The following is a 27,531-nucleotide window of genomic DNA, read 5'->3' on the forward strand; positions in this document are numbered from 1 at the left end:
ATTCAAGCCAAGGATTACAGGTTGGGAACCTGATAAGCGTTTAAGAGAAAATCGTCTTAGCGAAACAATGGTTTCTGGCAGCCTGCATTGTTGGTGCTACTTTCTATTCTGCCTGCAGCAAAGCTGTGCTCAAACTGCCATGTTACATCTTTGGGCTCTCTGCTTTCTACAGCATCAGAAAATCAGTCTGGCATGTGATTCACCATACTCACTGAGGCGGATGTGTCTTCAAAATTTGTTCCAGCCATTTTTAAGCTACAGCTTAAAATTATAGCTCACTTCATATAGGAACAACAGCAAGGCAGAGTTCTCACTGCAGGCGTTTGCAAACCAGGGATCTCCTAAGAGCCTGGGATAACAGCCACCACTTCTGTCCTCAAAGCTCAGTTCTTCCTAGTGCAGCCAGTGGGGACATCCAGTTCTCACTCCTCCGCTGGAGGAAAGAAGCTGCTGATGGCTGCAACGTTGCGCAAAGCTGTGTGGACCAAAAAGGGACTCTTTCAAAAAGTTTAAGAAACAGCAGAGTGAGACCTTGAAGCTCCACATGGGGCTGGTATTTTTGCCAGACATGTAGCTTGGGTTTCCCCAGTGGAAAATTGAATGTGTTTGGACAATTAGGAGCATATTCAATTTCCTTCCCTGCAACAGCCTCAGGCCTGGGGCACATCTGGAGCATCTGTCCTGTGCTCTCGGTGCTCCTGCTGCCAGTGGGAGGCGAAGGAGGGAGCTCCTGACTGAAACACAGGGGAGAGAGGAAAAGAGCTTGGAGGCGAGAGGGGAAGCCCTGGGAGGCAGGGAACATGTGATGAAGACTTTGGGAGGGGGAAGGCCAAGGTATGTCTATTTTCTCCTTCAGGTTTACTGTACTAAGAGCCTTGAGAACTGCATATAAAGTAACAATATTCCCAAAAGATGGCTTTCCATGCCTGTTGGTGTTGTGAGACAGTCTGCTAAGCGCTGTCTCTAAAGTGCAAGGCTCTCATTCCCCCAGAAGGCCCTGATCACACTCAATCCTTGCAAGTTTTCTGTGCATCAGTGCACAAGGCAGCAGCATGGGCGATCAACAGGGTGAGGATATCCCCAGATCTGTACCAGGTCAAAGCCCTGTTCAGCTCAGTACTTGACCACAACTGTAAGCCCATGCCGAGAGAGAGAGGACAGTGTAAGTGGGTCGGCGCTGGGCTATGTGGTGGAGCAGGACTGTGCTGTTCCTCAGCATTATCCCCTTAGCATGACAAACGAGCCTGGTGAATCACACGCCCAAATGATTTCAGATGCTACGGAGGGCCCAAAGTGGGAGTTCAAGCTGACTGCAGGCAGACCATAAAGGCTGTGGCAGGGAAGCGTGCTGGCTAGCGAGGTCCCTTGGGACATGGTGTCCCCCAGGTGCAGCGTGGTGCAGTGCCTTCCCTCCTGCACTGCCGTCCCACGTGTGAGAAGCGGCCAGCTTATAGAGGACGGTGTCAGCAAAGCAGGTCTACCTGGTGTTCGGGGCGATGGGCCAGAGAGGCACCCCAGACCGTGTGTGAGGAGCGGGCTGGGCTGCAGGGAAGCACGTGGCAGGTTGTCTGCACCATCCTGCTCCGCCTGCGACATCCGGCAGCTTGGTGCCCTTGCTCTGCGGGTTGCAACACCTTCGGCTCGCCGGCAGCAAGCGGCGACGTCTTCTTTCTTGCTCTTCAGCGCAGACCCCTCATAGTGCCTGCAGACCTCCTGCCCTGTGATCTCGAACGGGACAAGGTATAAAATCTGCGCTTGCTGCAAGTGGCAGCTCTGAGCGCTTTTGCAGGTGGATGGTGCATTTTCCGAGGCTCCGCTTGGATGCTTTCCTCCCAACAACGACTGTTGTGATTCGGTAGCTGCTTGGACTCCGAACCTGCCCCTTTGCATAACATTGGCTGAACGTGCAGCGCACAGCCGGAGTCGGAGCAGGCTGCCAGAACAATGAATTCAGTGTCGGCCTGAGCCACCCGCAGCAGCACGAGGATGATCTCTGCATTTGAGAGAGTGATGAAGCCGTCCTGGCTCTGTGTGGATGTCTCCCGGGTTTTGCACTTGGCCGCCGTCTTCTGCCTGACATGTGTGCTCCTGAAAGCCATCCAGCTGTACCACAGGAGGCAGGAGCTGCTCAAAGCGTTTGTCAAGTTCCCAGGCCACCCGACCCACTGGCTCTTTGGACATGTTCATGAGGTAGGAAAAGAGCTGGATTTGCATTTCCAGTGTGGGAAGGAGGGAGCTGCAGAAATGAACTAGGTGTGCCAAAGCCAGTAAAGCAGTTTCCCCAAGTGGGGGGAAATAAGATTCATGGGAATTGTCTCTGTCATCTGGGAGAATTCCTTCTCCTAATCCCAGGGCTAACGGAAAGGTGGCTATCCTTTTTCTCCTGTGCCAGATAACTGCTTTCTCTGTATGCAAGAGTGATGGTTAACCGCTTTCTCTGCTGAGAGTGCTGCATAAAAAGCAGCATACACAGGTTACTGCAAAATGTGAGGTGTAAAGAGGTAATAACCAGCTAGCAAGTAAAGACAACAATGATATAACGCAGTGTTGACAAGGTCGTCCAGGGGTGTAAATCAGCATTGCTCCGCTGGAGTCAGCGGAGCCACATTACCCCACCTCAGGGCAGGCTCTGGTTTCCCATCTCTGCTGCTGTGGAAATCAGAGCACAGCCATTGCGATTCTCCTTGTAATTCCCGTGCAGACACACAGCATTCCCAGCCGTGCCGGAGTTCAGACACGCCTTGTCCCTGTTATCAGGTTTGCATCGCTTCCGCAGCCAGACGAGACAGGCAGACTGTTATTGATCATTTTGAATCACATTTAAGCTGTGAAACACAACCCAGAAATAGAGTCCAGCACAGGAGCCACGGATCACATTCTTTTATGGTTGAGTTAAACCTGTGGCTAACTAAACCTATATAAATAAGAAAGACTTGTTTTGGCATTCATGGCATGGATCACTTTTCACTGAGATATGCACTTGCCCACACAAATCAGCATGGCTGCCTTTGCAGACACGTCTGCACAACTTACTGGCAGCTCCATAGGATGTAAATGAGCTGCTTTTATTTACTGCCTGAAGTGAAAGTCTTTTCAGTGCATGCTAAAGGCTACGTAAAATCACACACCAGATTTACAGGTATTTTATAAGGAGAAGATGCCAGTTATTGCCAACTGCAGCTGAATAAAGTACATTTGCCAGTTTGTCAGTTGAGACAATTTATACTGGAATGAGCTTTAACCTTTTTGCTGATCATTCACTCAGTTACATCATTGCTAAGTTGTTCACAGTTCAACTTTTACCTTGGACAATATTTGTTGAAGGAGAATTCCTGATTGTCTTACTGATTAAATGCTGCTAAACTCACTTGGGACCAACAGTTCATTAATTCCGTGTAGAAATTGTAAATGTTCTAGCCACTTGCTGAATACAAAATTTACATACACCTTTATAACAGTTAGGAGGACCTAGTGGGAGGGCCTGACAGCTATATTTAGGGAGAACACTGAGATTTCCTATTCTAATCCATTGATTTAAAATAATTCATTACCAATTTTAATTCAGATCAAACCCTGTTTTTATCAGATCAATTTCACAGAATCACAGAATGGTTGAGGTTGGAAGGGACCTCTGGAGATCATCTAGTCCAACCCCCCTGCTCAAGCAGGGTCACCTAGAGCACATTGCACAGGATTGCATCCAGGCGGGTTTTGAATATCTCCAGAGAAGGAGACTCCACAACCTCTCGGGGCAACCTGTTCCAGTGCTCTGTCACCCTCTCACCCTCACAATGAAGCAGTTTCTCCTCATGTTCAGATGGAACTGCCTGCATTTCAGGTTGTGCCTGTTGCCTCGCGTCCTGTCGCTGGGCACCACTGAAAAGAGTCTGGCCCCATCCTCTCGACACCCTCCCTTCAGATACTTGTACACGTTGATAAGATCTCCTCTCAGCCTTCTCTTCTCCAGGCTAAACAGGCCCAGCTCTCGCAGCCTTTCCTCATAAGAGAGATGCTCCAGTCCCCTAATCATCTTTGTGGCCCTTCGCTGGACTTGCTCCAGTAGCGCCACATCCCTCTTGTACTGGGGAGCCCAGAACTGGACGCAGTACTCCAGATGGGACCTCACCAGGGCTGAGTAGAGGGGGAGAATCACCTCCCTCGACCTGCTGGCAACACTCTTCCTGATGCACCCCAGGATACCATTGGCCTTCTTGGCCACAAGGGCACACTGCTGCCTCATGCTTAACTTGGTGTCCACCAGCACTCCCAGGTCCTTCTCGGCAGAGCTGCTTTCCAGCAGGTCAGCCCCCAACCTGTGCTGGTGCAGGGGGTTATTCCTCCCCAGGTGCAGGACCCTGCACTTCCCTCTGTTGAACTTCATGAGGTTCCTCTCCGCCCACCTCTCCAGCCTGTCCTGTGCTGAATGGCAGCACAGCCCTCTGGCGTATCAGCCACTCCTCCCAGTTTTGTATCGTTAGCAAACTTGCTGAGGGTGCACTCTGTCCCTTCATCAAAAAGTTATCATCAGCACTCTGCAGGAACCTCCAGGACTGTTTGTGCCTAGCTGTGTTGTCTCTCCAGCAGATATCAGGGTGGTTGAAGTCCCCCATGAGAACCAGGGCCTGGGATCGTGAGGCTACTTCCAGCTGTCTGTAGAAGGCCTCATCGACTTCCTCATCCTGATGAGGTGGCCTGTAGTAAACACCCACAACAGTGTCCCCCATGCTAGCCTGCCCTTTGATCCTTACCCATAAGCTCTCGACTCGCTCTTCATCCACCCCTAGGCACAGCTCCATACATTCCAGTTGCTCTCTCACATAAAGAGCAACTCCGCCACCTCGCTTTCCTGGCCTGTCTTTCCTAAAAAGGACGTAGCCATCCATGACAGCACTCCAGTCATGCGAGCTATCCCACCATGTCTCTGTAATGGCAATGAGGTCATGGCCCTGCGACCACACACACACCTCTAGTTCTTCCTGTTTGTTCCCCAAGCTGCGTGCATTGGTGTACAGGCATTTCAGGGAGGTGATCGAGCGTGCAGGTTTCCCAGGAGGGGTAAAAGAGGATCCTCCACAGTCATGTCCTGTACGCATTTTCCCGGCTGCATGCACCCACTGGAGGCATCCTGACTTGAGCTGTGTTTTGCTGACTACCCTATCTCTATAACTCTCCCCTTCCCCCATCTTTCCTAGTTTAAAGCCCTCCTTACCAGGTTGGCCAACCTGTTGGCAAAGACCCGCGTGCCCCTCTTAGTGAGGCGGATCCCATCTCTTGCCATCAGCTGTCGATCTTCAAACAGGGTCCCATGTTCGTAGAAACCAAAACCCTGTTGCCAACACCAGCGGCGCAGCCAGTCGTTAACCTGGAAAGTCCGTCTCCTCCTCCTCCCATCCATCCCCCTTACTGGCAGGATTGAGGAGAAAATGACCTGGGCTCCCAGACCCTTGACCACCATCCCCAGAGCTCTGAAATACTGTTTGATGGTTTCCCATTTGCCCTTGGTGTCGTTAGCACCCACATGGAAGAGTAGCAGAGGGTAATAGTCTGAAGCATGGACAAGCCTAGGCAGTCTTTCCATGACATCTTGTACTTGAGCCCCTGGCAGGCAACAAACGTCTCTAGACAAGAGGTCAGGTCAGCAGACAGGTGCCTCCGTCTCCTGCACCAGGGAGTCACCCACAACAATCACCCGCCACTTCTTCTGGGTGTTCCCGCATGGCATAGGGTCTGTTGGCCCAGTTGCTTCCCTTGAAGCCATGCCCAGCTCCTCCTCATCCTGGAGGGCACTAAACCTGTTCCTTAACTGCAAGTCTTCAGGAGGAGTAGGAGCCTTTCTCCTCCTACGAGAAGTGGCCAGTTTCTAGCCACCTTCTACGGTGTTATGATGAACTGTTTCACACGGCACAGAGCCCTCTGGCAACTCCACTGCTGTGGGGGGTTGGGACTCCTGGAGCTGTATGGTCTCCGAGAATACCCTGCTCATCTTCTCGGATGCTATGCAGCCTACTGACCTCCTCCCGTAACTCCCTTACCTGACGACACAACTTGTCAACAGCAGCACACCTCCTGCAGGAGAGCTGACTGCCAGCCCAGGCCTCCCGGAGAGGCCCCAAGCACTCCCTGCAGCCTGAGACCTGTAGAGCTGCATCTACTGTCAGAGGGTCGGTCTGGATCCAAGCCTCTGACACAGCTGATGCAGCAACTCCAACAGCTACTGGGGAATGTGCTCTGCTGAGCGTCATGACCATATCTGAGGAAGCATACACTACTAGGATTGGAAACGAAGGTGCCTTCTTGTGAAGGGGCCTTCTTGCACCCTTCTGCACAAACTGCTGCACAAACTGCTGCGTCTGCTCGCTGCCTCCGTTAGCTGCGCTCAAATTCGTGATGCAATGCAATTCATACCTCAATGCAATTCACAATGCAATTTTGTACCTCAAAGATATGTAACATGCTTCAGCTATTTCTCCTGGGAATACATTATTGTTTGTTTTAAGGCACTCCTGGGTATGAGTCTCTACTTACCCAAATCCCCTAGTGTAAAAGAAAGTAGTTTAAAATATCAGGAGAGGTCATGTGAAGCTATTCTATCCCCTTCAGGTCTATTTGGAGAAGAAGCAAATAATGTGACTTAGTTAAAACCCAGAGTCCTGAGCTGGCCGAGCAGGTTTCCCTGTGGTAACAATTCCTGGGAATCATAAGAGAGAAGGAAATATGCCCATGGGTCCAGGAAGGCCGGCAGCCTCCGGTGTGTACCTATCCTGTTTTAGCACCTGGTAGAGGAAAGCAAGCCTATTTTTGACTGAGCACGGTGCAGCTTAGTGATCAGATTTCTGCTCCTCTGTTTTCTCGGTTTCATTTGCTATCAGTGCATAGTCACTATAAAATACCTTTAAGCACTTCTTTATGGATCCTTTTAATGTTGGATCCATTCCAAGACTTGCATTTCAGCATGAGATCAGGCTATTAACTGTCTTCCTTAGAACCAAGCAAGGGTTATACTTTTCTTTTAAATGACCCAGGGGAGGAAAAAGTAAAGTGATGGCCTTTTATCCAGATCCTCATATCTGGAGCATTGGTTGGAAAAGTATTCAGTTCAATTTCGTCCTCAACCTGCAGGACTTTAAACCTTCTGCTCCCTGTGCATGCTCTGAACAACAGGTAGAGGTTATTTACCTCGGTGTCATCTCTCCTTTCAGATAAAGGCGTTCCACCCTGTGCCAGCAAAAGGATTATTCTCTCTAGCACAGATCAGATTGGATGCTGGTGCCCCAAGAACAATGCAGGGTGCAAGGACTTCTCTTCCTCAGACTTCTGCCATGCCTAGAAATCCAGGCACAATAAAGCTCATTCAGCAACTCCCAATTACTTCCACCATGTTTATGCTTCCTATAATTTCATGAAAAGCGGAAATACAAGCAGCCATCTCAAAGGGAATTTCTGTTGTTTAAGTGTCACTACACTAAAGGCACAATGCCAAGTCCAGTTTCTGCTGACATGGCCAAGGGTATAAACTAGCAGATGGGTACTGGGGAGAGGTGCCTTCTTTTCCAGGAAAACTTGATCAGTTTGGAAGCTCTAACCAGAGAAATTTATGTTTCTCCTTAGTAAGTCCAAAGGCTTGAACTTGAACAAAAGAAGTTGTCATGTAGCCCTTCAGACATGGGGGGCAAGACAGGTACTGGCTGTGCTGTAGGCATCCACAGCAAGTCTGCGATAGGAAGGGAGCTCCAGCTGGACAGTCCCTCTGACCATATGAACAATTTTGCTAGGAGGGCTGGTGTATGGGTTTTGCTGGCCATGGTCAACAGAGCTCAGTGCCTGAGCAAGGCCACGTGTCCCTGCAGGATAGATGGATGGTGGGCTTGGATTGGAGAGTGACCACAGATGTGCCATCTGTGTATATTGCTTAGTGCCCTGGAAGACACCCTGCTGCATCTCCCCTGGGTAAATTGCCTCCTGATTTTCCTATCTGAGAGAAGCCTCACGTCATTGATTATTTGAGTACAAACCTAGCCAAACTAAAAGCTGAACTGAGATAACTCAGCAATAAAGTAACTGAACAAACATTCATTGGACTCGGTAAATAGGGGGTATTCCAGCTAATTTCTACACCAGCATTAATTATCAAATTAATCACATGGTGAATGTAATTAAACTTCAAGCTTAAAGTCGAAGCAGCAGCAGCTGTTTCAGCACTAGCTTACCAAAATCCTTTCCTTTGTGGATTGTCACAGCTGGATTAGATCTCTGGACAGATTGCCCACTTTGGCAGACTAGTTTTTGTTCAAGGAAAAGGCTGATCTTCTTTTCTCTGCCTGTGACTTTAGGCCTTTCCACTGAGACTTCTGACTAGTTCTTTGGTTACCACCTCTTTAATATACAACAACACTGGTTATAAAAGGTGTGAAGCAAGGATTACTTTCCAGGGATGAACCACCCAGTGCTGCTGATATGAACGATTCTGATGAAATTGTATTTCTCAGAATGAAACTTTCAGGGACCAGAGATTAATCTTTCTAGGAGTGGGATGGCTCTCCACTGCATATTAAATTCAACTCCTGGAAATCAAAGATTTATTAATCTGAGGTTTTTAACTAGTATCCCTTCCTCAGTACACTCCAGTGGTGACTTTGGACTCATGCTATCGAATTTTGTCTGGACTCTGACCTTCTCCATGTAAATGGCTAGAGGAAGCTGTGGAGCCGGTTTCCCAGTCAGGAGGCATCGTCGTACCACAGCAGGCAAAGCAGCAATGCAGTTGGCTGCCATAAAGTGCTGCTGTATTTTATCATGAATGGAGGGTGCTAATTGCTCAGCAATATGCAAGTGAGAACATACTTTTGTGTCACAAAATACAGATGTTGTCTGAGGTAAGTCTGATTCATCTCTGGAGTGTCCATGGAAAAAGAGCACATAACATGCATGCACTGATAGGCAAGGTATGCCATTGTCCATAAAGGTATTCCCCATGGTTAGAATCAGTTTATTTGGAAGAATTATTTTATATGATGTTTAAAACTAACAAGCATCTCTATTTCTCATGTTATGCAAACCCAGAGGGATCACACATTGTTTGTGATTACCTGTTCTTGTGATGCAGGAAGTCCTTGAGCTTTTTAAGACAATGGATTTTTTTGTTCGTTTGTTTTGGGGGGTTTTGCTCAATCTCAGTATTCTTTCTCTTTTTACTTTTCCACATTTACAGTTTTTGAAAGAGGAAGAGATTCTGGACAAGTCAGAGGTCTGGGCACAAAAGTACTTATATGCTCACCCTCACTGGTTTGGGAGTTTCATGGCAGTCCTGGTTGTCAGCGATCCCGACTATGCCAAGACTCTGTTTGCCAGAGGAGGTAAGAGATGATGCGTTCAACTGTGGAGCAACAGTAGCAGAGCTGCAAATTACCTATTCCAAGAGAGCAATTCACAGCAAAGTGGGGTTTCACAGATAGGTTGTCTTGCAGAAATCATCTAAAGGCATCTAAATTTATCATTTATTCATCTGGGTCCCATTCCTTCATGCCTGAATCTTGGGTGCTTCATGCACACAGCTGCGTGACCATGCGTGGGCTGTGGCAGCTAGACACAGTCCCTTCTGCAGCTCTGCCCTGCTGTTTCACTAGCAGGGACTACCTGGTTTCGACCAAGCCTGTTTACTCAAATAGCATTCATTCTCTCAGCTGTCTATCACCAGAAATTTGCTAGCAAATCAAACTTCCTCGAGCTTCATAAAAAGTGTATCTATCTTCTTGGTGCCTGATCCCAAGAAGGAGAGAACTGCTGGGAGCCTTTTTATTAGCTATAGTGAAACTTGGCTCATGACCTTGCCTCATACTATGGAGCAATATGTTTAGTGCATCCTAAGAGAAAGATGCTAAACAGTGCTGTCTGAGAGGGTTGAACATTTATTATTCAGCATATTCATTTGACCTTGGACTACTAATATTCTTGTTATTCCAGTCCGTGTACCTGCTTTTGTACATGGGTTTCCCAACTGGGATGAACAGTGTTTGTTGTGAAATACTGATTAATTCTCTAGGGATGCCACCAATTCTGTTTCATACCCAACCAAAAGTTGTATCCCAGAGTGAGCTTTAAGGAGCAAACAAGTGGATTGATACTAGTAAAATATTTACTGTTTTCTTTTTTCTTTCTTGATGGATTTTTTTACAGATCCCAAGGATAATGTCAGTTATAAACACCTTGTTCCATGGATTGGTATGTATTCCCAGGGCTTTGGCTACCAGGAATGATTCTGAAGTTAGTCAAGAACATACTATAAATAAATAGCATTGCACTTGCTCCTTGATAAAGTTATAGCTAAAAGCTTCCTGAAATTATCATGTTTATTGAAAAAGGTGCTAAATAATGCCATTTTTTATGCTTCTCAGAAAGAAAGTTCAGACACCAGGCATATGTACAAATGAGAACCATTTATATGCCCTTAGTTCATGGGAGAAACTCAGATTCAACAGTGCCGTTTAGAGGAGCAATGCGAAATTAATCTGTTTACCTGAACGTGTTGGCTCTAGGAACATTGCTGTTTCCTTTTTGGTGGTAGCACTGTGTAGTTTTGGTCCTGCTGAGAGCCACGGGAGCACATTTGACTAGTGCTTCTAAGCAGTCACATCTGGTTTTGCTTGAGAGGTGCAGGAAATGGTAGATAGTCAAAACAGAAAACTTTTCTTGGTTTCCAGAAAATGCCCTTTCAAGTTGTGGTTAAGGTTCAGTGAGGTTCTTGTTTCACTTTACTCTGGGTCACCTGCCAGCCTGTCTGTCACTACGTGGAGCATGGCTCTGATCAGCCATGGTGAAACTTAGAGATGAAAACAACATTTGGAAACAGTCTCTCATAGCAGCTCAGGCAGGAGATTTAGTTCTGCTTCTTACAGACTAACGCTGTGTCTGTAGGCACATGAAAGCTGTCTGCTTGTGGCTATTGAAACCTGAAGTGATACAAACTCCATTGCCTGTGTTTCCCCAGGGAATGGATTACTGGTCTTACATGGGCCAAAATGGCACCACCATCGAAAACTTCTGACTCCGGGATTTCATTATGACATCTTGAAACCTTATGTGGCCCTGATGGCAGAGTCTACTAACGTGATGCTGGTAGGAATGATCCCTGCTCCTGTCTTCTGTCCTATTGTCTTTTCCTTGATCCTGACTGGTTAGTAGTAAATTGCTGGATCAGAGTTTTCTTGCAGTACCCTTACTCACAACCTGGATGGTTGATAATTGTAAGGTCAAGCTTTGGCTTGATGATTTAGCTTTCTGAATTGCCACGAGTCACTAGCTGTGAGCTGAAAGGAATTAGCGGGTTGAACTTCTCTGAGAGGGGCTGTGTCTCTGTTATTGCTTTGGGCTGTATATCTAAGATTTCAGGATTAATACTAGCATCCTCTCCAAACTGTGTGTAATCCCAGTCCCGAATGCAACTTCTTATAAGGCATTTATATAAATGAAAAGCCAAAGTAATTAAAAGTTAATAATAAATCCCTAAAACATAAAGGTTAGAGCATAGCTGCACTGTGACCTAAGATTAGAAGATGTCATTTGATGCCATCATACCCAAGTCTGTATTGCAATCTCTGTCTTGTCTAATGCACAGTGAAACTGCACTGCCAGTCATCCATGGATGCTGGGTGGGATGGAAACCCGTGCAATTACAAAGTTTGGGGCACGAGGCTTTGTGCATACCTGTGTCTGGACCAGCAGGAATCTGGCTGCAAGACCCATTCCTTCTCCTTTGCCTCCCTCTGCCCCCTGCTCCCCAAAACCCCATGCCATGCCCCTGTGCTGCCCTGCCCTGCTCCTCCTGCCCCGGCTGCCTCCTGTGGGTGCCTCTTTCGTGGCAAACCCTGTCCCTGCAGCGCGGCCCACACACACCGGTCTGGCAGAGTTCGGGGGCTGTGCTCCTGCTGTCACTGGTGGTCTTGGCGGGATGCCTCTCGGGTTCAAACCACTAGGACAGACAGCAGTGACAAGGGGGGCCCTGAGCTGTATTTCCACCCTGAATCATTTAAAAATACCAGACTTCCATGATGTTTGTCCCCAGTGACTGGTAACTGCTCAGTTCAAGGTGGCAGTTCAAGGAGCCACCTTGACTCAGGGCAAGATCTCCGGACATCTCTAAGGCTGCTTGAGGCCGATGCCTTTCAGCGGGAGTCCCGGCGAGAGGGCCGTGGCCGCTAAGGCCCTGGGACAGCTAGCACCAAGCTCCCGGGCTCAGCTCTTGGGGCTCCCTCCAGGCCCTCCCCTCCGGCAGGTCGCGGCTCGCTGCCCTCCTTCCTCGCTAGCCCAGGGAGCAGGCGTGGGCTGGGGGCTAGCCAGAGGGCCAGGAAAGCTTCTGCAATGCATTACAGGGCCTGCCGATTTGTGACCGCTTGCAGGCGGTGCGAAAGTGCCTACTGTGTTAGCACGTGCCACCAGGCGGCAACCTTTGTACGTGCTAAAGACGTAAGTCTGTACGCGTGCACCCTGTTGTTCAGCCTGGTTTTGTGCTGCGTGAGCTCAGGTGCATCTGCGCTCCTTTTTGTGCTTGCCCCTTCTCAGCTTTTGAATCCACCAGTTCCTTACAGCTACCAGGGGAGAGAGGAGTCGGAATAGTTTCCTTTCTCCCATACAAAAGAGAGAGAGAGTTTCCCTAGGGATTCTCCATGAGAAGAGCTGAGCGAGAGCTCCTATATTATGTGCTGGAGAAATACCGTGGGAGAGAGACAGCAGGATGCAGGAGAAGTCTTAATCAGAAGCTTGCATCTTATGCACCAAAGTCATACAGGCTTGAGAGACAGATCTGCGGGCTCGATGAACCCCATGCCTGCATACGCTGCATGCCTCTCCGGGGTGCCTTTGACCCAGGGCAGGGTGTGCTGGGGTTCACCACCACTGTCTAACCAGTATTCAAGAGTGCCTGAGACAAATCCGATATCAAACACCTCACTCTTGGCCCCTTCCAGTCATCAAGAGCTTGCAGGTAAGGCAGAGCTGGTCCTGAGCAGACTACCTGGGCCTTGCAGGAGACCAGGCATCGTGTCTCTTCAGTCTTTTCTGGCTGACACCAGAAGTCTGTGCACAGACCCCAGACCTCCCCAGCGATGAAGCCTCACAGAGCAGTAATGCCTCATTTCTGTCGTTACCCGGATACCCCATCCTCAGGGAACAGGGGGGGAAATTCACTCCTTTGCGCAGAGCAGCCCATGAGCCTCGGTGATTAGCTAAGAAAAGGCTATTTGTACCCAGCCGTGCTTTGAGTAATCATCAAAGTGACCGATCCCAAGCAAGTCAGAGGCTCAGACTGGGTTCTGTCTTCCCCTCTCTGGGATTTCAACAGCAGCTAAGAGAGCCTCTTCCTTTTTTCCATTTGTCTGGGATATATCACTAGCTGAGCGCTCATTTAACTGGAGGGTAAAGGCAGATCTTGCAGGGCAGTTTTTTGCCTTCTCATCTCTGTCTCCTTCGGGCACTAGGATAAGTGGGAACAGCTGATCACAGATGGGAGACCCGTGGAGCTCTTTGAGCACGTCAGCTTGATGACTCTCGATAGCATCATGAAATGTGCCTTCAGTTGTCACAGCAACTGCCAGACCAACAGGTCAGTCCTGGATGCTCCAAGCCCTGACAGAAAGTTTGCTGCTCGTGAGGGCAGTGTGCAAATCGCTTGTCGTGATAATCTCATTTTCATTTAAAGGATTCTCTAGCTCATAACAGCAGGACAGTTCAGTGGCAAGAGAGTACAGAGGTCCGCTTTTCCTGGCAGCCAGAAGTGCTTCTTCCATATCCCATATTAATGTAGAAGTGCGTGTGTGTGTGCGTGTATGTGTGTGTATCTCCACGTTCACTTTCTACAGCTCGTAGTGTGACTGCGCCCCAAGCACTGCTCCCATCTGTCCAAGCAGCACTGAGGACACTACTACCTTTAAATGTGTTCAATTCCTTCCAATCTTAAGAGCAAAGACAGGGCTAGTTCGGGGGAAACTCACCAAACTTGGATTTAAGAGATTCCCAGCTTTGCCACAGCCTTCTGAGCAACCTTAGCAAGTCAGTTAATGCATTGTGCCTCGGTTTCCCATATGTGAGAGGGGGATAATTTTACAAACTTTGTGTATTCAGGCTTCAGGCTCCCTAGGACGAGCACTTGCTAAATAGATGCACAGTAGCCTTCTAATCCTAAAGAAGTCCTCCTGATGTCATTTTACCTTAAATTCTAACAGTAACAGTACTATCTCAGCCCTTCCTCAGATGCAAGTACCCGAGCACATGCAGGCCTGTCCCTCCTCGCTTGGCTTGTAAATGCCCATTCCTCCGCTCCCCATGTCGGAGGATGGAACTGTCACTCACTGTATGTCAGAGAGGTCTGTTCCTTTCAAGACAGAAGTTCTGCTTTATGCTTGACTGTGGTGGACCAGTAATGGTGTCCAGTGTGTGGAAGGACAAACAGAGGTAAATAACAACTCTTTTGCATTGGCAGATCCTTAACAGCTTTCCACTTGTTATGGAAGCTATTAGGCTCGCTGGCCACCATAACAGGGTCCGACCCTAGGTTCCCGCTGAAGCAGAAGTTTGAAGTCAGATTGGAGAGAAATAAAATTTAATGATACACGTGCGGTAATTACAGCTCGAGCTGGGTGCCTCTGAAGAGGGACCCCGAACAAAGAAATCCCTGGGCAATTATACCCTTACAATCTAAATTCCCCGCACCTTAAGCAATAGTTTGGACCAATAGTAATAGTTAGGTCTGGGGTCTTCCCCTTCTTCACTGGGCCCCTTCATTGTCTCTAGGCAGGCTGCTTCTTCTCTTATCTTCAAGGCTGGCTACTCCTGCTGTCCGTGTAACTTCTTTATCCCTCCAGCCTGAACTGGCTCTGGGGCCCCCTTTTACTTATCTAGGTAAAAATTCACAGCTTGAGGCCTAAGGCTTCAGCAAATTTAGCTACTAATGCTAAGCAAGTTATGCTAAGCGATTAATTCTAGACAGCTTCAGCCCGATATTCTCTAACACCCTGGGGGTTCTCTGGGGGATTTCAGTATGGTGTGGATAGCTTGCTTTGTTAGTCGCCTCTCATGGATCCCAGGGGACTGGGGACCCGGGGACTCCAGGCTGGTATATATTGCACATCCCACCACATGCAGCAGAGTAAATGCCCTTCCCCCTTCCCAGGCAAAACAGCTACATCCAGGCTGTCTACGACCTCTGTTTCATGGTGCACCAGCGACTCCGCATCTTCCCCTATCACAACGATGTCATTTACTGGCTCAGCCCCCACGGTTACTGGTTCAGGAAGGCCTGCCAGCTCGCTCACCAGCACACAGGTATTCCTCTTTCTTTATCCTTTCCCAAAGTTTTCCTGCAGGGCAGGTGAAGGTTGAAAGAGCCTTCCAAAGAGCAAGCATGGTCCAAGCACTGCATCTATCGCATCTCCTGACACTGCTCCTGCCTCCATCCTAAAGAAATCCATCCAGAGCTGGGAAGTATTTAAACTTTATGAGAGCCTGTGTGGCAACTAGAGGCAGTTTATTTATTCACCTCCTTGCCAATGCAATTATACTGCCCAGAGGCTCAGAGCAAGGATCTGAAGTCTCCGTGCAGTGCTGCGGTGTGTTGAGGCGAGGAACAGCTTGCTCTGATCCAGCAGATGTGGCACTGCATTGCCTGAAGGGCACATTTGGTTGCTGGTTCAGTTCAGGTGGACGCCTGCTTTCCTTGACAGAATTACTCACTGGCCTTCTGCACCCTCCCAGCGGTGCTGGATGCCAGCTTGAGCACAGCTTGCTGGATGGCAGCATCTGGGAGAAACCAGCATCTCAAGGGGAGTCTGTGTGACTTGTGTTGCCTGGACATGGTACCAGTAAATCCAGTATGTGCATAGCAGGCTCAGGGGACTCCAAGTCCTTATACTGAGTCTCAAACCTGTTGTTCACTCTGTTGTGTTGATATAGTCTTAGAGAATCAACTTCCAGCAATGACTTATGATGGGCGTGAAGCTTATGGGAGTCTTACAGCTCCTGGGATTTATTAAACAGGAGTAATGGAGGAGACAGAGGAATTCCGCTCTGGGAATGCTCCTTCTAAAACACCAGTGAGTGGTGAGATGGAGGCATCAGTGCCGCAGACAATACCAGTGGAAGGAATAATTTCCTTTCCAGGCCATGCATGATTTAAATGCGAGTGGGGTAGGTAAAATAGGCCAAGGAGTCTATGGCAGACCAAGAAGAAGTTTACAGAAAAAGATCCCCTACTGCAGCTGGTGGCAATGTGCACATGATTTGTTGTCATGCTACTGAAAAAGCAAAATTGCCTGGGGTGCAGAAAAACAAGTGTCAGATGTGAGGAACTGCATCTAAACTGAATGGTGATCCCCACTGCCTTGGGTGAGCTCTGCCTTTGAGGCTTGGACTCAGCAACTCCTGCTGCTACTGAACCTTTAACTCTTTCTTACTCAGACAAGGTAATCCAAGAGCGAAAAGAGTCTCTTAAGGATGAGCAGGAATTTGAAAAGATCCAGAAGAAAAGACATTTGGACTTTCTGGACATTCTGCTCTGTGCTAAAGTGAGTGGTGGGGAGTGGGTGTACAGTTCAGCACAGCTATGAGAGGACATGATCTACCAGGCAGGGCAATAGGGTGCAAAATCCAGTCTTTGCAGGGTCTGGTACAAACCACCAGAGTCTTTAGAGACTACAAGAGCCATTAAAACAGATCCACTTTTAGTCAGCCTAAAACAGAGTCCCTAGTCCTACTCAGCCGAGAAGAGGGCAAGATGATCCAATTTTCCTCTCCATGTCTCTCAAATGTTGGTAGTGTCTGTTGGGGAATATAACAAGGAGAGGGATTTTAGAGTCTTGCTGGTTTAAATATGAAGGGAAAAGGGTGACAAATGGGTTTAAAAACAAAGGAAAAGGGGCTCTGAGTCAGTCTAAGAGATTTATTTTGGTTTATATGTATCCCAGGGGCATCATCACCCTGCTTTGCAATAGCTGAAAGAATATAATGTCCCCTCCTGGGTTAATCCAGGCCACTGAAAGTGTCTCTGGGCTGTTAGGATGAGAATGGAGCTGGATTGTCCGACGAGGACCTGCGTGCCGAGGTGGACACGTTCATGTTTGAGGGTCATGACACCACGGCCAGTGGGATCTCCTGGCTCTTGTACTGCCTAGCGTCACACCCAGAGCACCAGCAGCGGTGCAGGGAGGAGATCCAGGGGATTCTGGGAGACCGGGAGACTCTTCGGTGGTAAGTTTTCTCGAGGTTGTTCAGAGGTGTCCTGGGATCCCTAGTGTGCAGCAGCCCATGGATTGAATGCTGTTGGCCCCTCCGTACTAACCATCTATTGCAGGGTGGTCTGCAAAAGCAGGGGGCTGGCTTCTGTGGCCTACATGGTCCCAAGTCCAACACGGCCATAGGTGCAAGCTGTGTACCCACAGCAGGAGGGAGCATGTGACTCATCTCCTGCCTCTGCCTTTGTGTTCCTTCAGGGAGGACCTGGGGAAGATGACTTACACCACCATGTGCATCAAGGAGAGCCTTCGCCTTTACCCTCCGGTACCCGGTGTGTCCCGGCAGCTCAGCAAACCCATCACCTTCCATGATGGACGCACGTTACCAGAAGGTTTGCAAATCCCAGTTCCTCTTTACATCTCAGTGATAAATTCTCCTCTGAGACATCAGACATATTCTTACTGCCTGCAACAGAGCAAAGGCGATAGCCCTCCCTAAGTGAACTGTTTATCACAGGCACAAATATTTAGAGAGGAGACTGGGTACCTTCATATCCCATCTGTAGCCTGAGGTCTGCATCGTGCAGCATCCCATCACAGCTGGGCCATGCTGTGGCATCTCCATTACATCTTTCCTGCCACCAGCTGTGCCTTTGTCAAAAGCCCCTTATTATCCTGGCCAAGAAAGAGGCAGCTGTTCACCAAGTCTGGCAAAGCTGCAGGTGAACTGCAGCAGATTGCCAGGAAATGGTCCTGTCCTGGCTTGCAGAGTGAGAATTAGCCTGTGCTGCTGTTTTCCTTTTTTGAATAGGCTGGAAGCAGACAATCTCGGTGGGGAGACGATGTACCTATGATGCAAGTGCCTTGCTAATTTCCGCTTTCTGGCTTCCTACAGAATCTGACAACTAAACAAGTGGAAAATTTGTAGGATGAAATACCCACTCCATTGAAGTCAGTGACAAAACTCTCGTTGGCTTCAAGTGGATCGAGAAGACTGTGATGATTTAGATAGACCTTTGTGTAAGCAAGCTGCAGAATTTCACTTTAGTATCTTTGTCACTGAGCTCTTTTCTCCTCTTTGGTTGCTTTACAGGCACAACTGTTGCGATAAGCATTTATCTCATTCACAGAAACCCCAGTGTATGGAAAGATCCCTTGGTAAGTTTTCTTTTACCCTTCTAATAGTATTTCTACTTTATGCTGTGTCCCCTAAAATTTCTTCTGCATATGTTATTAGGATAGCAGAGCCCTCTTGGTGCTGAGCATCTTTGCCCACAGGAATCATAGCCCCCATGAATTTTATGCATACTGACAAATGACTGCCTTGCTTATAGTCTCTGAGGTTTGTTGAAAAGTATATTCAGACAGCAACATTAGGACTGCAGCATGGCCTCTCTGTTAGGTATCTGGTAAGACAAAGTGCTCCAAAAAATTTACTGTCTAGCAAACAAAAAGATTATTCTGCTCAGCTTACAGGTGCAGAATTGAATCATACGGTTGCATCCCAGTTCCTTTGTTTTAATCCTAGCTATGTCTGATTTGTCTTGGCAACACCATTGCAAGGCTTGGTGGAAACCAAGGGAGTTTGTTTTATGAGTTCCAGTCCATCTTGAATGGAAGTCCCTTGCTAGTGTTGAAAAAGTCAGCTAGGAGAGAGCAACAAAGGGGTCAGAAATCCACATATTGCCTCCCAGATGTCTCAATAGCAATGAAATCTGTATCTGCATATCCATAGCCTCTTATCTGAGATCAATAAATACTACAAATGATGCCCATGTCGCATGGAGCTGGAGACCCCTCTCCCTGGCCTGCGCTCCTGGGAGTGGGCTAGGTCCCTGTATGTCTGTGCTGTATGTCTGGGCCTCGGACGAGGTGCCAGAGTGTGCTTTACCCAGGCAGGCTGTGAGGGAATCACTGTGTGCTCTGTGATCATCCAAAAGCATCTTATCTACATGTGAATGATAGCTGCTTCTTGCTATTCTGTCCTCATTTAGAGAAAAGATCCTTAATGAGACCAGTGAAAACAGCACTCCAGAAAAAGGCCCAAATTTGGGGTGTAAGCATATTTTTGTCCCTCTGAGGTAACCCTCATAACCATTCCGGTAGACAGCATACCAGGGCTGCAGCCCCATGTGCTTGGAAGCTGTCATGGATGAGGAGGTTCCAAGGTGGGTGTTAGTCCAAAAAATATCCTGGATTTTCTGTGATGCCTTTGAGTGCCCTTACGTCTCTTGAACGTCTTACGTCTCTTACTGTCTTCCTGTCTTCCCCCAAATCTACCTTGGTAGCTTTAAAGACTAGAAAGGACCATTAGATTTGTCTAGATAGACCTTCTGAGTGCAAGCTTGTAGCTTTTCTAGCTCTATATAAAGCACTTTTAAAAAAATCTTCTCTCTCAATTTAAAATATTTCAAGTGATAAAGAGCAGGTCATGTTCCCCAGGTCAGTTGTTACCATGGCTCATTCCACTTATCACAAAATAAATATTATTTCTAGTCTGTATTTGTCCAGCTTTGATTTACAGCCCTGCAAATTCTCCCCTCTCTCCAAAGGCATTGCTCAGAAATTATGGGGTGGGATCCAGTGGTTCTGAAGATACCAGTGAGTTCCTTTACTCCTTAAATAATTGCTTTTTCTTCCCGTGTATACTTCATTTCCAGGTGTTTGATCCTTTGCGATTTTCTCCCGAGAATGTGTCTGGCAGACATTCTCATGCCTTTTTGCCTTTTGCTGCTGGATTAAGGTAAAATACATTGAACTCCAAAAGAGTTATGGGGAGAGGAATCGAGCCTTCCATGAAAACTATTTATTCTGATAGAGCATGTGCTGCTGTTATAATTTCTATTGGGGAAGCACTCTGAGATGCAACAGAAAGCAAACTTTGGGCCCTGGTGTGCTCATGTAGAGGAAAGAGTGGTCTGAGCCATCCTGACAAAAGGCTTGCTATCTCCTGGAGATACCACCATAATGCCTACTGCAGAAGTCTCCCTCATCAGCCCACTCGATAACTGTTTCCTTAGCAATCATATTTGGCAAAAAGCATAAATAATAGCTTTCCCTGTGGACTGCTGAGCTCGGAGAGAGGCTGAACTGTAGGGAAGTCGGGCCTTTGTCATGCCTTGGTTGGTGCAAACCCAGTTTCCTGAATTCCCTGAATGTCTCTCTCCTCCCAGGAACTGTATCGGGCAGCAGTTTGCCATGAATGAGATGAAGGTGGCTCTTGCGCTGACCCTGCTCCGCTTTGAACTCTCACCTGATCCCTCCAATCCTCCCTATAAAATACCTCAGATCATCCTTCGCTCCAAGAATGGGATTCACCTGTATTTAAAGAAAATCCACTGACGCTGGAAAAAAGTGCTGACTTCACCGGGGGGAGGGACCATGCAGATAACAAGACAATATTTCATCAGGCCAAAAGATGCAAGGCAGGATTCAGGGATCAGGATTCCTTATTTCTATGCTTCTTCCACCAGCTAAAAGCCCTTTTTGGCCTGGTAGCGTATCACACCCTTTCAGTTTGATAGGTGGGCTTGGAATTAACTGCAGGTTCTGTCAGTCTTTTCCTCACCCAATTCTGTCTTTACTCTTGTGTCTTCTCTGAATTCTTCCCCATTACCCTTTCCCAGCCATCCTCTGATGTCTACACTTCCCTCAGTGCCTAGACTTGAGCCTTCTTCTACTTGCATTGTACTTCTCTGAGGCCTTACGAGAACAGTTCATGTCAGACCTCGCTCTCTTTCTTGTATCCAATCTATGTCTGTTTTGTTAAAAGCAATGATTATAGTTTGGGCTCTTAACCTATGTGCAGATTACAAAATATTGTGTCATTTTTGTCATTTTTATTTTAATAAATCAATAATTATTCCTGTAATAGCAGCTGCATTGGTTTTTACTGTTGATGCCTACCAGCTTGATCACAAATATCCTTTAGAAGTGAGAAATGAAAAGGAAACACATGAACTTGAGGAGACAAGGTCATGTTTCCCAGCAGTGTAAATCATACTGCGCTGCTAATTTCAGCCTGCGCTGATTCAGTGTAGCCCAGAACCTGGCCGATTATATAAGAGAAATTACTGCAAAGCCCGTGCTTGCCCTGGCGTCTGCATGCAGACCTCCACCACCACCCCCCGCGGCCTGGTCCCCACAGCCCTCCTTGCCAGGAAGGCCCCCAGCACCAGCACCGTGCCATCTTCTCAGACCCTACAACCGACCCCTTGGGTTCCCCCAGATCCCCCACATCGGCTGACTAGGCCCCCTGAGCATCTGCTTTGATGGGGACCATCGAAGAATAAACCAGCACTGTCCATCAAAGCGGCAAGAAGAGGATCTCTCCTGGTGTTGCAAAAGCCCTGTTCAGGCTGATGCAGCATTAGAAAGACCTGCTCACGTGTGGGACGTGCAAGGATGGGCTTTATGCCCAGCTGCCTCTGTTTAATCTTCTCTCTTTAATTCCCCCCCTCTTTCCCGGCCAAAGGACACAGGGAGCCGCCCCTCCGTTTGTCTGCTCTGCTCTGCTCTGCCTGCCCCACGTTTTAGTGAACTGAATTAACAAGAGTCCAATGTGCAGCCTTCATTTAGAAGCTGCACAGGAAGAATGACGGTGCCTAGAACCTGTTATTTTCCTTTTTTCTTTTTTTTTTTTTTGAGATGATGAAGTTATACGAGTTGTACCCCGAAGATGCTTTCAATTACACCAGTGAGCTATCCTCTGCCTCGCAGAAATCATTACTGAGGCAGAAAGTGTAAAACTACTAAACCCCAAATACTACTGTTGCTATTAGCATTACGGTGCCATCGACAGGGCCTCAATTCAAGCTTCTGTGCAGGCTGCTATAAAACATGCGCTAAGTCAGTGCCTCTCTTCGTAAAACTAGAATTTACAGAGAGAGAGCAGATACAGAGCTGGGGGCGGAGGGGGAATGGAAGTTCCTTTCTGTGGGATATACAGTTCCGTCACGGGGCTTTCCCAGGACTCGCTCTACAGCCCTGCCAAAATGGTGAGGTGATAAACGTGCAGGCCTCTGCCATGAGGTCAGGGCAGTGAGCGTGCCTGGCCTGAGCTCCTGGGGAGTCTGCGGGTTTTCTGTAGAGAACACAGAAACAGGAAATATTTTAGGAGACAGCCAAAATGATGCCCAGAGATCATGGATCGCTGAAAACAACCTCCTTGTTTCCCCATCCCACCGTGCACTTTGTGGAGCTTCTAACTTATACGTTTAAATCCCCCCCACAGTATTAATATGAAACCTCAATGCTTAAAGAAAATGTTCAAATGTGTAACCAGCAGCTTGACTGCTGCTACCTTCCTAGGGGAGCTATGCACTGTGGGTCATTTGTGCTTTCTACAAATTCCCACTCTATCCATATTGAAGTACCTAAATTAATGGTCAGATTTTAAATGCTGCATAGCAAACCTGGTCTCATTTAAGCCAGTTCCAACTCCTGCAAAGCACATGATTTGGAAACAAATAAACCAAAACCAGAGCATCTATTTAAACTTTTGACTTAAACTGACTTAAAGCCAGTTTTGCAAAGATATTTAGGTATCCAGAGATGTAGCTAGGCACCCAGTGGGATATCTCAAATCACGCATCCAAAGTATCATTTAAATCAAAGTGCAGTTGCTACGCTATACCATGAAGAAAAGAGCTCGAGTAGGACTTTGACCTATTTCCATCAAACTGCTGCATGAACCCTTTCTGCTTGTAGCAGTAATAAATATTGATTTTGGATATATCTCCTTTATTACCAACACAGCTTCAACAAGAAGAAGAACTCAACACTATCACGCCCTAGGCAGAGAAATATCCACGTTGTCATCCTGTGTGGATGGGAAATGTCTTGGTATTCCTGTGCATCAACCACCCTGAATATGCCAAGACTGTCTACAGCAGAAGAGGTAAGGATGTTGTAGCTGGCAAGTGAATGATGATAATCTGTCCTTTCTATCAAGACCACGTGCAGCTGCATTATGAAAAAAGCAGGGAGAAATTGCCTGTGTGGGAAGGACAGGATTTAGCCCATGCGAAGACACTGGCGGACGTGTTAAGAGATCAAGTTTCTGGCAGGATTCCAGCTGTGCTTCGTACTCAGGTTCCCGTTAGGAAAAAAACAGATGGTGACACCATCATATTGGGCTCCAGCAAACCAGCTGAGCGCTTCTGACTGCACTGAGCAGCTTTTCTAAATCTCTACAGCCCCCGGTTGCCAGATAGTGCTAATGTGGTAACAAATTTTACATCTTTCAATCATTTATGAACCTTTATACACCACTCACAAATTCAAACCAAACATACACAGTTATAATTATTCCTTTCCAGAGGCTGTCTGTGTCAAAGTAAGTTTTGCTATAAAAAACCTAGAAAGTCAGTCTTTGCCTGACTAAGTCCCAGACACATCTTTAATCATGACATAATTAATCTATAGCCAGGTCTGGTAGTCCTGCCCAACTTGACTAGCACCATAGTCATATTTCCAGATCACTTTAATCATATATTTCTCTCCTACATTCAACTCCACAGATCTCAAGTCTCATGTGGTTTACGACTTCCTAATTCCATGGATCAGTATGTGTCTCACTGCCATTCAATTTGTGTAACACATTGGCAGTGTGAGTCTTGAAGGAAGGACCTGCAGAAACACTACAGGATGCAATTAAATCTCTGGCTCCCAGCAGAGGTGGGTTCACAACCAAGGGATGGAAATGAAATGTACTGAAAGTGCTGAGCTCAGAAGTTAGAAATAAATGTGAGGCTTAGCTCCCATCCCTTAACATTCAACAGCAGTCAGCATTTCAGAAGCTTCCAAATGTAACACAAAGAGTATTTTGTGCTTAGTTCCGCTTGGCAAAAAATGAAAAAAGAGTCCGAGCAGATTTTAGCCCTAGCTCTGAATATCTTGCCTGGAAAATAGAGTTCGTCAAAATATTCCAGGCACATCAGGACATCAGTTTCCTGAGTGATCGTTCTGATTTTCTATTGATGACTCCCAAATAAGAGAAAAACCCCTCTCGTCTTCACACATGGGTTCCCAGGAGGTGCACAGACACACTGTTGTGCCACAGTAAATTAGCTGGTGAGCCCTGATGTTTACAGGCAGTAGAGCTGTACTCTGCATTGTGTGTTGGTGACCAGATGAAGCTGAGTTATTTAAAAGCTGCTGAATCGTAGGTGCTCCTGACTCCAAGAATGCTTGAAAACCCCTTCCTTAAGGACCACTGATGTTGGAGATTAGTACTTATCCATTCCTATGGTGTATATATTGCAATTAACAGGCTGAAAAAAAAATCCGTCATGCAGGGAGAAAGCTATCAAATGCTGCCTGTGCATGGTTTCTTAGGAAAAGGACTCTGGATGGGTCCGAGTGGTTCCAGCACCAGAGGCTGCTGATGCCAGGATTTCACTGTGACGTCCTGAAGCCTTACACAGCTGCGATGGCAGACTCCATCTGCGTGCTGCTGGTACAAGACGCTGGGCTTTCAGTCAGGACACTGACTGAGGCCTCCTCAGCAAATAATATTGCCCCAATAGCTTGGGGAATAGTTTCTGACCTTAGATCTACAAACTCCTGGGGGTTCCATCTCTAAGATGGAATAGAGAGATCTGTAAAACATGACTGAGAAGAACAAGGGAATTGTAGGGCCCAAACCCTCACTGATATTCAGCACAGCAAGACCCTTAGAGGAAAGAGAGATTAGCCATTTGTTGAGGTGAATCGGGCTTTTATTTACCATGATTAGTAAGATTTTTGTGCATCTATAGAAGCCTCTCCCTTCTTGTGTCATTACCTGCTCCTCTGGGCTAAATAGCAGGAGACCAGCACACCAGAGAAGTTTGTGGAGATCTTCCACAATGTCAACCTGACGACTATGGAAACCATCATGAAATGTGCTTTCACTTATAAGGGTAATTGCCAAACTGACAGGTCTGTACTGGAGCTTTTGTTTCAGCAGTGCATGACTGTGTCTGTTCTGGGAACTGTACACATGCAGTATTTCCTTGGCACTGAACAAATGTGGATGGAGAAGAGTAGTATCCACTACTCCTCCTGGCCTTTGGGTCTTTAAAGAAGGGGAGTATAAACATCCCTGTGCTGGGATGAAGCATGTTTTAGCAGACTCACAGGTGCCTCAGGGTCTAGAATTGCTGATATCGCATTAGAATTAGGGTCAGAGCCTGCAGCATCCATGGTCTAATTCAAATAAAATCTCCTTAGCATTAATTTTTGTCATGATGGAAGCAGCCATGCAGCATAGACTCAACAGAGAAATAATATGACATTACATCCCTCAGTTAAGGTAGAAAATAACAGCTTTTGCCCTGGTACAGTCTTCACTTTGCCTTCCCCTGCCTCCCCCTGGGGGAGCGGGAGCCGCAGTTACCCTTGCTGGCTGAGGCAGGTTTCAGCGAGGAAATGCCAGCCCCAACACAGCGCTGACACGAGTACCCAGATGGGGCCATCACTTCTGTGATGTAGTTAATGCAGAAACTGCCTCTCCCACACCTTTCCAAATTCTATGAAGAACTGAAGGATGTGCAAATACATCCTTCCATCAAATCAGTCCTTCCAAACTTTTCACCACCTGATTTTATCCTTGTTCCTCTTTGCACTTCCAGGTTTTCTTCACTGGCTTCTTTTCTTGCTAAGACAGTAGGGGAGTAATGACAGCAGGACCCTCTCACTCCTTGCAGCTCCAGGCTTGGAGGAGAGCAGGGCACAGACTGGGGTGCAGTTGACCGGATGCATTAATAAAAGGTGGACGATTGAAACTTGCAGGGGCTGAAGCTTCCAGTCAGGAGCAGTGCTTGCAGTCTCAGCAAAAAGTTTTTTCTGATAGCTGCTAGCACAGACTTCTCTCTCCTGTGTTGTTCCCTGTGCTTCTTAGGAGAAAACTGGAATTGCAAGTCATACTGTAAATGCACCTGGCTCAAAGTTTCTCAGTTAACAGTCTTTAGTGATAAGGGAAGCAACAAGCTGATAAACAGACAGTTTCTTCAGATACGTTGAATGAAACTTCATTATCACTGGGTAATAGATCATTGGGTAAAAGCTTCAAATCCAATTCAGTCATTCCACTGGCATTGTCCCATCTACAGCAGCTGAGGACCATATATCTGGGGCAATGCAAATATTCCTATGCAAAAACAAAGCCACTCTTGTATGTTGAACAGCCCCGATGTGATAAAGCTCAGCACAGCAGAGACATGCAGAGATCTGTCACAGAAAGACCGTGGTTGCTGTGCATGGAGGGTGAATGGAGATTGCTGTGTAGGAAAACACTAGAAGGAATAATATAGAACAGAGTTTGTAAAAATGGAGTGTACCAACAATAAAGAACATAAGTGACAGCAATAAAACGTGAGCGCTGAGCAAAGTGTTGTTTCCATCAAGGAAGAAGGCCTGCACGCCAATAAGACCCCCCATGCAGATGACTCACCAGCAGACCTGTGCTCTCATAGAGGGAGCAAGGTTGCATCACATTGCATGTACCATCCCTCTCCCTGCCACCCCAGCAGGAAACAGGGCGAAAGCCCTAACAAAACCCGCATTGAGGGAACCAAAACAATGGGCTGCAACCTGGACCGTGGTTCATGGAGAGTAAAATAAGTTAGATTCTGGGGCAACGGGATAATGCCATAATAATTGCTGACTCATAAATGGTATCAAAGATCTGCCTTCAAACCAGTCTGTTGTCACCAATCGAGAGGTTCCTTTTGTAGACACAGCACAAAAGGAGAGAAAGTAAGAGAGGGAAGCTGGTCCCTCGCTGTGGACACTGAAATGGCAGTGCATATATGGCATAAGACACAGGCAAGCACTCCTTTTTCATTGCGTGCCTCTCTGTGGGGTTTTGCTACATTGCTATGGAAAAGCCTTTGAGGTTTTCCAGTCCCAAGTCCTTCCTTGCCCTCAAGCCCTCACCATGTCCTCTTATTCTCCTTATCTGTCCATGGCCTCAAATCCAGAAACACCAGTTGTCTGTATAGCAGGGACATCCTAGATGTCCCAGCTCAGTTCCAGAACTACCCACAAGGTCTGTAAGTGAAGAGGGAATGCAGACAAGAGGAAGTAGAGGAAAAAGGAAGGACGTTAGTCAGAGAGGATCTGGTAGCTTGGTAGACTCCGTAGACTGCTTTCATTTTTCCAAGAGATGTTATTACAAGGCAAGGACTATAGCCTGGAGTTTCTGTGGCCCCTTCAATGGATTGTAACCCTTTGGTTTATCATTTCAAGTGACAGCTGAGCTATAGATTGCCACCCGGTGAGCTGAGACAGCACAGACCCTTCCAGAAAGATGAGGTGGCAACCAGACCCC

The 27,531-nt window shown here is 47.3% G+C and overlaps 1 protein-coding gene and 1 long non-coding RNA gene across 3 annotated transcripts; both read left to right on the top strand.

The window, feature by feature from the left end:
• The first annotated feature begins 1,913 nt into the window (after positions 1 to 1,913).
• On the top strand, positions 1,914 to 21,078 carry LOC106489285 (cytochrome P450 4B1-like). 2 transcript variants are annotated; one of them, XM_067301208.1, is made up of 12 exons: positions 1,914 to 2,190; positions 9,209 to 9,353; positions 10,174 to 10,218; positions 10,985 to 11,112; positions 13,470 to 13,594; positions 15,161 to 15,312; positions 16,444 to 16,550; positions 17,042 to 17,232; positions 17,475 to 17,608; positions 18,310 to 18,374; positions 19,877 to 19,959; positions 20,390 to 21,078. In XM_067301208.1, the coding sequence occupies exons 1-12, from the start codon at positions 1,987 to 1,989 to the stop codon at positions 20,556 to 20,558; spliced, it is 1,548 nt and encodes a 515-aa protein (XP_067157309.1). In that variant the 5' UTR covers positions 1,914 to 1,986; the 3' UTR covers positions 20,559 to 21,078. The 2 variants fall into 2 exon arrangements, with proteins under 2 accessions (XP_067157309.1, XP_067157310.1); XM_067301209.1 differs by lacking the exon at positions 19,877 to 19,959 and having other exon boundaries at positions 20,390 to 20,503.
• A 1,950-nt stretch (positions 21,079 to 23,028) lies between these two features.
• On the top strand, positions 23,029 to 25,886 carry LOC106489279 (uncharacterized). The gene is made up of 3 exons (XR_001293367.2): positions 23,029 to 23,115; positions 23,738 to 23,894; positions 25,832 to 25,886. It is a non-coding gene; the product is annotated as an uncharacterized lncRNA (long non-coding RNA).
• Positions 25,887 to 27,531: the final 1,645 nt, after the last annotated feature.

This window comes from Apteryx mantelli, chromosome 8 (assembly GCF_036417845.1).
Source record: "Apteryx mantelli isolate bAptMan1 chromosome 8, bAptMan1.hap1, whole genome shotgun sequence".
NCBI classification, from domain to species: domain Eukaryota; kingdom Metazoa; phylum Chordata; class Aves; order Apterygiformes; family Apterygidae; genus Apteryx; species Apteryx mantelli.

Coding starts and splice junctions, on each gene's coding strand:
- LOC106489285 (XM_067301208.1), top strand. CDS start 1,987: ATGATCTCTGCATTTGAGAGAGTGATGAAGCCGTCCTGGCTCTGTGTG. Junction 10,219..10,984: donor ACACCTTGTTCCATGGATTG/GTATGTATTCCC, acceptor GTGTTTCCCCAG/GGAATGGATTACTGGTCTTA. Junction 13,595..15,160: donor AGCAACTGCCAGACCAACAG/GTCAGTCCTGGA, acceptor CCCCCTTCCCAG/GCAAAACAGCTACATCCAGG.